The sequence below is a fragment of the Phoenix dactylifera genome, chromosome 8, assembly GCF_009389715.1.
Source record: "Phoenix dactylifera cultivar Barhee BC4 chromosome 8, palm_55x_up_171113_PBpolish2nd_filt_p, whole genome shotgun sequence".
In the NCBI taxonomy this organism is placed as follows: domain Eukaryota; kingdom Viridiplantae; phylum Streptophyta; class Magnoliopsida; order Arecales; family Arecaceae; genus Phoenix; species Phoenix dactylifera.
The window spans coordinates 6,813,840-6,824,932 of record NC_052399.1 but is presented as its reverse complement, the minus strand read 5'-3'; the positions used below and the strand labels follow the sequence as shown (position 1 = coordinate 6,824,932).

The following is an 11,093-nucleotide window of genomic DNA, read 5'->3' as shown; positions in this document are numbered from 1 at the left end:
CAGTCCTCAAACCCTGTCCACTGCTGATATCGATAGAACACAGCACATTTCCACCAATTCTAGGGTTTCAAGGGTGCGAGCCCACTAAAATTCCCCTGAAGAAATGGCTTAGATGCAGATGATAAGAATGGTTGTAGCTGTAATCGCGAGAATAAACACAGTTGCAGAACAATACTCGCCTGAACGTACGTGCATCAGGGTTCTGAAGCCTCCAGGCAGACTAATGCTGGTGTTATAGAAATTCAAAACCCAAAATGGAGGCGGCATATCCAACCTCAAGACGATGAGTCAATACAATGCTAACTCAAATATAATATTTGCCGAAATATAAAATAACTACAATGTGAGACCTAGTCCCAAAACAAGATCCTCTCTTGAGAGATCAAGAGCGGCAGGGGTCTGATGTCTCTCAAGGCAAGACTTCATGCTGATAATATGGAAAACTCAGGAGCCAAAAAAGAAGAGACAAATACAACCTCAGAGCTATTGAGTATACAAAAACAAATTAAAAATATAAATTTTACTGAAATACATAATACCTTGATTGTGAGACCTAGTTGCTACACCCTACTACTGCATCTCGACAGGGCTTGGACTGCCATTACCAGTTTCAGACAGCTTGGCTGCATCACCATCAATCCTCTCATGAACTTCAAGGACTTCATCCATTAGCTCATCTTCAGCAGCTATATCCTCCACATCCTCTTCATCGTCATTGCTACCTGGAATCCTCCGTGTCTTGGGGCCATGCTCCAGCTTGTGTGTCTCTAGCTCCTTGTCCATCGTCTCCTGTAGATTCACCAGATTGTTTGCTCTCCTTGCATTCCGAGCATTCTGCCACCTTTCCAACTCCTTTTCAACATTTGAAATATGCTGCTCCTCAATTTGCTTTTGGTATTCTGACAACTCAGCTCTTCGTGCTGATTTCCATTCAAGAAAAACCTGTAGATTACATGCATTAAGGCTTAATATGTTCTTTAACGGTGAGACTTGCTGATCCCAAAGACTACTTGACCTCCAATGCATAACAAGATTTACCGCCAAGACATTTTCTTTCTAACCACCATGAGATGGTCTAATCATTAGGTTCACGCCTTCAAGTCTAGGACAGGAAAAAGAAAACAAAAGTGCATAGAAAAAGGAGGTATTCCTATTTTTGCAATATTTGTATATGCACTGGATTTGATGGGAAAGAACAAATCAAAGACTCATCATTGATGCAATACATTTTGAGCAGCAGAGGGTACCCCAACAGACTTCGCATAAGAGAATAAAAAGGGGAACACCTTCTTCGAATTATCATTACCCTGCAAGTATTGCATATGAACCAATTCATATCACACAAAAAGAAATAGCGAGCATTAACATCATACCTGTTCTTTGCGTTGCTCGACAATAGCAGTATCCTCGACTAATGGTTTGGCTGGCATATAATATATTGGGGGTTCTGCCTTAGTCCTAACAAAGACAGCAAAAACAAATTATAACAGAGTCAATATCCACAAAGCAATTTAAATATGGTGCAAAAGATGCATTAGGAAAGCTTCTGGTCGCATCGAAGGTTTAACACTACTCATACAATCAGAAACTTATCTGTTTCAACTAAATTGTCAATATGGACACTTTTGGGCCAAAATAAAAATAACCTGCAGTACATAAGAAAATTCATAAAGTAATTCCAAAGGCATTAACTTTAAGGCAGTAATAGAAAAGATTAAAAATTAACATGAAGCGATAAATGATGAAAAAGAAAAACACAACTGAAGAAAAAAAAGGGCGAAACCTGTAAATGACTTCTACAACTTCATTTGTACCTTAAAAAATTGGACAGCTTCTTATGATGCTCAGCCCAGAGAAGAAACAGCAGGTCTAACTTCTTTTGCTCTGCCTTGGCAGCCACACGAGCTCTAAGCGTCTGAATAGGAAAACATCATGACTGAATAAATCAATCACAGATAGGCAGGCAACTTCCAAAATACTTGCTACATCTGAGTGAACAAGCAATCAGGACGTAAGAGGAATCACCAGGTCACGCCTGCGCTTCTCTGCAATTTGTTCTCGTTCTTGTTGCCTTAACCTTTCGCTTTCCTCACGTGCCTTTTGTTCAGCCTATATGCAGTGAATTATAAAATATAAATCAATAAAGCTAGTAGCCTCATAAAAGATTCTATTTATAAGCAAAATGTTCTAACTTACACTGCATAGATATATATAAATATGTCAGCTTAGATATCCTATTTCATGCTTTCAAGCTTCACAATGTTGGCGTTTAGCAACTCCAACAAAAACAACATTAAGATGACCTTAAAAGAATTTCATCAGAGGTGCACCATGAAACTCCCATCATCCAATCAAGATAACAGACAGAACAATGCAGAGATAGCATACAACTTGAAAAATCCCATAATTCTTCCCATGCTCAAATGAAATTTGTATCCATAAAAGAGCCCCTCACCAAGGTATGTGTTCATTGTTAAACAAGCTTTCAAGTTTGTCTTCAAACTTCATATCAAAGCATTTCAGTTTCAGCAAGAACTAATCCAATATAAAGGCAGGTTTTGGAGTTTAGCCAAACTTATGAGGTAAAATTAAATGCATATTTATGCTAATTTTTTCCTATTCAATTTCAGTTTTTCCTAGATGACACTTAAACGATATAAGTTCTAAGAAGAGTGCAGGTATTGCAATGCTGGTAAAATAAAGAGAAGAAAGTAATAATATTTTAAAGAAGTTTCGCTATCCTAGATTTGAAATCTCGTAGGCATTTGGATTATAATATGCTAGATTACCATCAAATAGTATAGTTATAAATTACACTCTAAACTTGATTTCTTTAAAACACTAAAAAATTCAATTGTTTTAATGCAAAAAGGGTCCAAAAACAATATAAAAATACACTTCACAAGCTGCCATATTTGTTTTCTTTAATTGTTTGTATCTATATTTTTTGGCATCCCCTGATTACAAATATTTTTTTATTAATATTTACAATCTTCAACTGCAAAGGTTGAAACTGGAGTATAAACCAGAAGTGATTGGGTCCGGCGAAAACTGAAAGTAAAATAAATGAGCTTTTGGACCTTGATTGCTAAATTAGCCTCATATGGTTTTACTAATGGGGACTTACCAATTTGTATGTTGTATTATTGCTATTATAAAAGATACATATAGAAATGAGGCTTTCATGTCTATGTCCAACAAAACAATTTGCACAGGATCATGACTTAAATTCATTGTTTGAAGTTTTTAGCATATCATTCTAGGATTATTTGATGCGTCCATACAGGGACCTCTCACATAGAATATATTCTCTCTTTGTTTTTGTGCATTGCTTATGCCTCATGTGGTTTGGTCATAGGGATTTGCTGAGTTGTAAGCCATCATTATTGTTCTAAAAGACATGCATATAAGGTTTTCATGCCTGTTTCCTGCCAAATAATTTGCACAGGTTATAATTTATAACTTCTCGAGAAATGCATTTCACCACTTGAATATCATGCTGAGTTTATTTAAGCCTCTGAGGCTGCATTTGGAAAAAGGATACCTAAGCAGGGGGTACTTAACCTTAGCTCTAGGTATCCTGACATATCCACTTATTCCTGCGTTAGTAATATCCCTTGTTTGGTTGAAGTTTGAGGGTTAGTAGGATAAGTTGTAGAAGAATATGAAAAGGTAGGAAAGAGAAAGGAGATTTTGTAGGTTAAAGTTATCTGACACCTCTGGATGGAAGGAGACAAGGATAACCAGACGAAACCAGACCTTATTCGGCGGCGTTAGTGGATAACCTGCAGTTAGCCTAAACTTATCCTGCATCCAAACTGGAGCTTAACTTAAAAAAACAGAGAATACCTATCCCATTAGTGTAGAATATAACATAACTACTACTTACAATTATAATGAACTTGCTAATTTTTCCATGCACTGTTATTAATAACAGTGAAACGGACCTTAAACAGCTAAAAATATTCTACGAATCATGCTAGCAAAATAGCACATGTGCTCTACATAAAGGTTGATTGAAGGAAGCACGATAACTATAACAATGATAATATATTTGATGGAGAAAACATTGCAAAATCAAGAAGAAATTACAAAAAGGGGAATCATATTGGCTCTCCAACCACCAACTGTTAAAACAGAAAGGGTTTAGAAATAACAATGGTCTAGTAAATTGGGCATGTGCAACAGCATTTGGAGAAAAGTAATGTGATATAAGTCATATAACAAATCTTTACCTTGCCATTTTAATATACATTCTGCTTAATAAAATATGTTAGTCATATCATGAAAGCAGAAGCATAATTTTGAGATTAAAGCCTAAAAAAAACAACCAGAGAGTTTTTGTGGACACCATTTTTCCAGTTTCTATCTATTCTTGTATCTGTGACATAAAAAAGAAAAACTGTCTTATTTTAGTGCGCATCCTATACTCAGTAGTATTTCCCACAGATTATTAATTTCCTCTTAAGGAAGTAGTGGAACTTTACCCATTCCTCTTTTGACATTATCATCTACAGTCACAAAATAGCAAATGCACTTAAAAACAATTTCTTATGGTTTCCATTTGAAACTAAGATTTCAGTAACCAGAAACATCCATAAGAAGGAACAGAACTGAAACAGATGATCTCCAACTGATAGAGGTCAGAAGTTACTAACCCTTCGTAAGGAATCTGACCTACGCATGTATGCCTCTGTTGCTGATAGTTGCTTGTCCTCTTCACGAAATTTCTGGATGAGAAAGACATTAGAAGTGAATTAACTAAAATCTAAAGCTGCTGAAATTGTATATGCAAGAAATTCAAAAAAATACTGCAAGAAGTCTTCTCCAAAAATGACAAATACTTGTAAACTATATACAGCAGCTTTTTTTAAAAAAAAGTAGTGTGTAATAAAAAAATAGTTTAGGTGCTGCATGAAAATACTTTCAGATAACATATCTGAATCCCTTGTACCAAGCTGGGATAGCAGTTTTTCCAAAGAAAAGGATTTTAGCCAAAAACCATAAGCAGTTGACTCACTGGATGGCCAGCTCAACAAATATCTGTACAGATGCAAGCCAGCCCAAACCTGAACCCACCAACCATTTAAAACTCCTAGCACAACGGAGGGCCAATGTTTCCATGTCATATCATTAACAAGTTATCACATAGTTTATTAAACTGAGTGAAGGGCGACACCATGAGGTGGTTGGAGCCAATAATTGCACGCTGGCTATTTATGGGAGATGGGAAAGGGTGGATTCCTCCGCTTCTTTCATCAACTTCAATGAGCATTATGTGCAAACGGACAGCACATTGCACATGGGAATGCAGCAATGATGTCATTTGCTTCTGATGAAGCAGGATCAGCTATTTTGGTCAATTATAAAGCCAACAACCAAGCAAGTACATATCTCAGATTGCACCAGACTTGGGGAAGGAGACTGATACCAAGTACATGACTTTGCCTTGTGAATTAAGTGATTCACCTTCCAGAATTATAGGATCATCTCCAGTTCTTTTATTTATAAAATATAAGTAATATGATCTACATCTATTGCTTATTCCCACCTAGTTAACATCTCTTGCAAATCCTACCGTTGTCATCACCAAATTTTCAATGAACTAGACACTTATAGGTGTTCTTGCCACTAATTCACACTGAAGTTTATTTTCAACCATCAGGTTAAAAAAATTACATTTATATATCTTTTATAAGAGGAAGATGTAGCAGAAGCTTTGCTTCTATCAAAAAATTAGAAGAGAAAATTGTGAGGTTGCTAAGAGTTTCACAGCAAGCAGCAGTTTTACAGTAATTTAATGTTATTTACAAAGTACGAAATCACCTTGAATTTTCTAGTCGCGACATCAGATTAAATATTTTCTATGTACACATTGCAAACATGTTAATTTAAAATTTTTGCATCATAATATTGTGGGGCTTTTATCACTAAAATCTTTTTATACTCAAACAACTAGTACATTTATTTTCCAATGAAATCTAAGCCATATACAGTCCGTTAAGTAAACATTCGTACAGAAACTGAGTGGCAAAAACTATACCACTTCAATAATATTAATCTCACAATCAGGTTTCTTTAAGCTTTCTAACTTTGTTGGATGTAACACACACACACACACACACATACCATGAAACAATCAATCCAGACACATCAGAACATGCATTATTTTGTTTTTACCTAATTTCATGTACATCTGATTTGTTGTTTTTACCTTTTCAGCATATCATGAATACCTGACACTGACCTTGCACTCAACTACTTACAACTTTCCCTCAATCTCTTTTAGATACAATCTTATTTAATTAAAATGAACAGAACCTCTTAATTTTGTTAAAAAAGCCTTCATGCCTGGATGAATTCTAGCTAATCTTGTCCTCAATTTCCTCAATCCACCCCACCCCTATGGGAAGCAATTTGCAGTGCATAGATGTTAAAAAAAATACATATATATTAACTTGACAATAATTTCATGCATTTTGTGCCTTGCTCAAGCTTCTCAATGAGAGCAGATGTAGAGAACAGGTGTTTGCTTGGTTTAGAGTTTTGCTCAAGGAGAATCAAGGAGAGAGAGATTCCTGATCAAAAAGAAAAGTGAATCTTGAGAATTCAAAACAATTCTACCAACAAGCATGGATGCTGACCATGCAAAAGGAAAAAAGAAAGGATAAATAAAAGATTATTTTATTCTCGAAAAAGCCAATATTTATTCCTTACCTATAGTCATATGGTTAACTTAGTCTATCCAAGTCTGTTGGACCCTCAAACTCCAAACTTAGTTAAAAAAATGGAGGTCTACCATGTTTCCTAGGGAAACAAGTGAATAGCATTATATTTTTGATTCGGTGCTGCAAAACCAAAAAATAATGGGCCTTAAAAATGATCCATATTCCAAGATTAGCTAAATCTAGTCTTTCCATTAAGAGAATAGATCTCTAATATTTATTTGGATCTCACCAATTGCATCAACAAGTCTGTCACCCATCACTTAGAAATAGGATAAGAACAAAAAAATAATATGGCCCTAGGCAGCGGCCATCTTAGGACCCTCCATATGGAGGTGAGAGATTGAAAACTTCTTCCTCTTCTTTTCTCTTTAGTTCCTTATCATGTCGTTTATCCTCAGTTTTCCCTTTCTCTTACCCAAACTTTCCTTGTATCTCCCACCCTCACTCAGGGTCTCATTTTTTCATTGTACACCATCAAATCACCTTTTCCTACTCGATATCTCTATCCCTCTTTTTATCCTAAAGTTTGGTTTTGCACCCGTTTTACCAAATTTATTCTCTTAAAGTGGAAGGCCCAAGATATAATACAAAATCTTTTTGCAAAAGAACCAATCATACCAACCAGTTGTTACTTCTACAGCAGAAACATTTTTACTATATGTAAAGAGAACTCTTGAATCACCATTGATCATTCAATGGTCTATAAATAAAGAAAGAAAATTTCCCCTCAGAGAGGGTCCAGAGTCTGAAAGGTATGCATCTTTATCTAAGCCTATTTAATTCCCTGAGTCCAAATACATGAATTTTGAAAGGAGAGAAGGAGACCCCAACTTGAATAGGAAATCTAACCAAGATTAATGCTATCTAAACCAGGATCTGTGCTTCATTAAATGAAAAAAGAAAAATGTCAGCCCCACACCTCACCCTAATAACCTCTATGATCCATGCACCGACACCATGTAACCTGTTTTCAGGTTGGATTGGCCGGATTACAGCCCTCTGAGATCTGATCTAGAAAAGATTTTTCTTTGTTCCTTTTTTTTGGCGGGCAGGGGGGGTACATGTAATTATTCTCAATATGCATGCTTCCAATCTCTTCCGTTCTTTCCCTCACTTGCATCACACATGCTGACTACTAGCAATAGAAGAAAAAAATGTGAATAAGAAAAATAATGGGAAAAACTCCCAGAAGAGTAGGACTCCCACTCCTGACCCCTAATTAGCCCTTGATTACGTCAATGACATTTAAATTAAGAGCGACCTCTAACACGTCCCCTACATAGCTTTAAGGTAAGAACTTGCTGGTGTAGCACCTTTGCTAGGAGAATATGAAACTTCGGGAAAAAGATGCGCAATTTGATCTCTATACTTAGACAACACAACCAGCTGGACAAACTGGTGACTTTCACAAAGTTAACATACATTTCTAGGCAATGTTCCGAGCAAAAAATGCTTCAGCATAATCTTGATCTTATATTTTCAACACAAACAATGACTGCAGAAAATAAAGTTGAAAACACCTCCTGCCAAGAGGGACACTTCGGCCAAACCAGGTACATTATCGGATTCATAGCCAATCCAGCAACAGATATCCATCACACCAACAATATGATCTCCATTCTTCTAAGAGGCAGCCCCTGACCGATGGAATAAACCTCTCAAAAATGTGCTGACCATGATGCGCACTCGAAGAAAGCATTGGCAGTGATGTCAGAACTTTAATAAACTATTCATGCATTGCTACAGAATAAAATGCTGTCACAAAGAAGATAAATATGAATTAGCTAGCATTGGCACTAATTCTACTGCACTAACAACCTGCCTTGAATATACAAATTATTAAGCTACAAATGTTGGCACAATAATTAGAACATCAAAAGCATATCTTTGCAATGACAATAGAACATAAGAGAGAAACCCATAAAAAGGAACTCTTGATACAAAGCATTACCTCCAGTGTCCCCAACAGTTGCCCAAGCATTCTTTTGTTCCTCTTGACCAAGCTCGGGTCTTCATCTTTCGGCAGGTTCCTTGGAACCGGCTCTGTTGGAATATCAAAGTCCTGCAACAAAACCAAGACAACAATTATTAACATATAAATCCAACAGAAACCCAACGTACAAAACCCTAGCCAGCACTCACCATCCTCCGCGACCGATAATTCCCATCCATTCTGACCCCCCCGTTGCTCTGTGAGTTCGCAGCTCTTGGCTTACTGTTCTCCCCACCGGAGGGCTCCCCCAATTCCCCAGCTGGATCCTTCTCCCTCGCATCATTCGCACCGCTGTCTTCCTCCTTGTTTTCTCCACCATCCACCTTCATCACCCAACCCATCAAGAGAATAAATTATAACTTTTGAAGGTAAAATTTACTCCAAGAAAAGGATTGGAGAGAGAGAGAGAGACAAAAAACATCGAGTTGCCGCAAAATACCTTGACAACAGCTGAAAGGAGCCGCCTCTTGGGAGCGAGCTGGTCCTCAGATTCCACCGCCTAAAACCCATCAAGATTCCCAAAAAAAATAAAGAAACACATCAAAAAAATCAATAAAGATCACAGAAAGAAGAGCGATGGGAGGACAAGGATAGAGATCGTACGGGTCGAACAACACCACGCTGGCGGGGTCCTCCGGTGGGGCGGGGGCCGTTGGGAGCGAGGCCGGCCCGGCGGAGACCTCTCGGATCTCGTAGCCTCTCGGTGATCTGCGGCAAAACAGGAATCAGAGCTCGCGTAAAAACGAAGGAGACAGAGGGGGAGAGAAAAAATAAAGAGAGAAACCTCGCGCTGCTGGCGCTGGAGTTCTTGGATTTCTTTGCGGAGCTCTTCCGCCGTCTTCTCCACGGCGCCGCTAGCCATCACTCTCCTCCGATGGCTTCCTCCGGCGGGGGAATTAGAAACAGAGTGGGTTTTCTCTAGCCCTATTTTCAGCGAGAGGCTTGATGTATACTTGGAGTACTTAAGTAGGGGTAATCTGAGCCGTTCATTTGCACCCGAAATCTTTTTCATTGGGACTACGTGTCCTGGTCTCTGGACCAGGTGATCAGTGTCTCTGACGTCAGACTCCCTGGGGACTAATTACATAAACTTAATTATTAGGAAATGGACGGTCGGGATCACTTGGCATATTTCCCCAGTGCAATTTATTTCCAAGTACTTTGGCATTTTTTTAAAGAAAATTCCGTAATAACCCTTCGCCAATGTGGCGAGCCGCCAGATTTTGGCCTCCTGGGAAAACGGCAAGATGCCCTTTCTCCATTAATGCCTCTCGAATTGTGTGTGTGTGTGTGTGTGTCTCTCTCTCTCTCTCTCTCTCTCTCTCTCTCTCTCTCTATATATATATATATATATATATATATATATATATATATATATATATATATATATATATATGTATGTATGTATGTATGTATGTATGTATGTATGTATGTATGTATGTATATATAATCCACATGGAAGGCGACCCTATTCGCCTCATGGTGTGCCAGGCTATAAAAGAAGTGCACTCTTCAAGCTGCTTTAAATATTGACCAAAAGTGGGTGTGAAGCTGTCACTCCGATCGAGCACTAGATCCAACTGATCATAATGGCCGAGTCATCCTAACTGCAATGCTATCGGCTCTCTGGATCTACCTAGCATAGATAATGATTGGCTAGGCTACTCTCAATTTTGTACCAGAAATCGAGATCAAAAATCGTAGATTTGCCTACTCCCAGCAGCGTCGATTCTAGACCTCGAATCACAAAGGCAGTCCCTTCTCTACTGCCTTCGTCAGACAAATTACCATCAAAGTTGATCTTAAAAAAACTTGAAGGTAGAAGCTCCCATATAAAAGTAACTAACTGGGTCACTGCAAGAGGAAAGTAGGAGTCCCGAGCTGTCGTCGTCACTCCAACAGAAATAGGATGAAAAATCTCAATCGCCTTAGTTATGAGTTATGGCTCTCTACAACATGAGCCTAGCCGACTGTCTAACGTCCTCAAAGATATAGGCATTCCAGGTTAGCCAGATGTGATAGACGATATAAGAAGCTCTAATGCCCCACCATCTAGACTGCACACTGCGCCTTGCAGAGACTTAAGAAAGATCACAGCTTGCGTAATTGACTGGAGGAAGTTTGTGGGCTGGCCAGTAAGTTTCCACATATGAAGGCGACCCCAAGACGAAGGGAAGATTGGTTGCAAAATAACATGCTAATTTCCTTCACGAAATGACATGGCAGCATCACTTTCAACATGCCAATCAGTGCGTAAGCTTCTTTGCAAGCCCTAGTAAGTGGGCATACTATTTTCCTTTCATGAACTTGGGTCTTGAAAGGGTCTAGCTAAGGAAGGAAAGCTTCTCTCTTGGTTTGCACCATGCAAACCT

General features: G+C 38.2%; 1 protein-coding gene across 2 annotated transcripts; it reads right to left on the bottom strand.

The window, feature by feature from the left end:
- Positions 1-284: 284 nt before the first annotated feature.
- Positions 285-9,658, bottom strand: LOC103716023 (pinin-like). Of its 2 annotated transcripts, XM_008803862.4 has the most exons (11): positions 9,506-9,658; positions 9,325-9,429; positions 9,161-9,220; positions 8,871-9,044; positions 8,680-8,790; positions 4,659-4,730; positions 2,026-2,109; positions 1,815-1,915; positions 1,374-1,458; positions 540-942; positions 285-427 (listed from the first exon to the last, which is right to left on the bottom strand). In XM_008803862.4, exons 1-10 carry the CDS (start codon positions 9,581-9,583, stop codon positions 571-573), a joined length of 1,242 nt encoding a protein of 413 aa, XP_008802084.1. In that variant the 5' UTR covers positions 9,584-9,658; the 3' UTR covers positions 285-427; positions 540-570. The 2 variants fall into 2 exon arrangements, with proteins under 2 accessions (XP_008802084.1, XP_008802082.1); XM_008803860.4 differs by having other exon boundaries at positions 293-942.
- Positions 9,659-11,093: the final 1,435 nt, after the last annotated feature.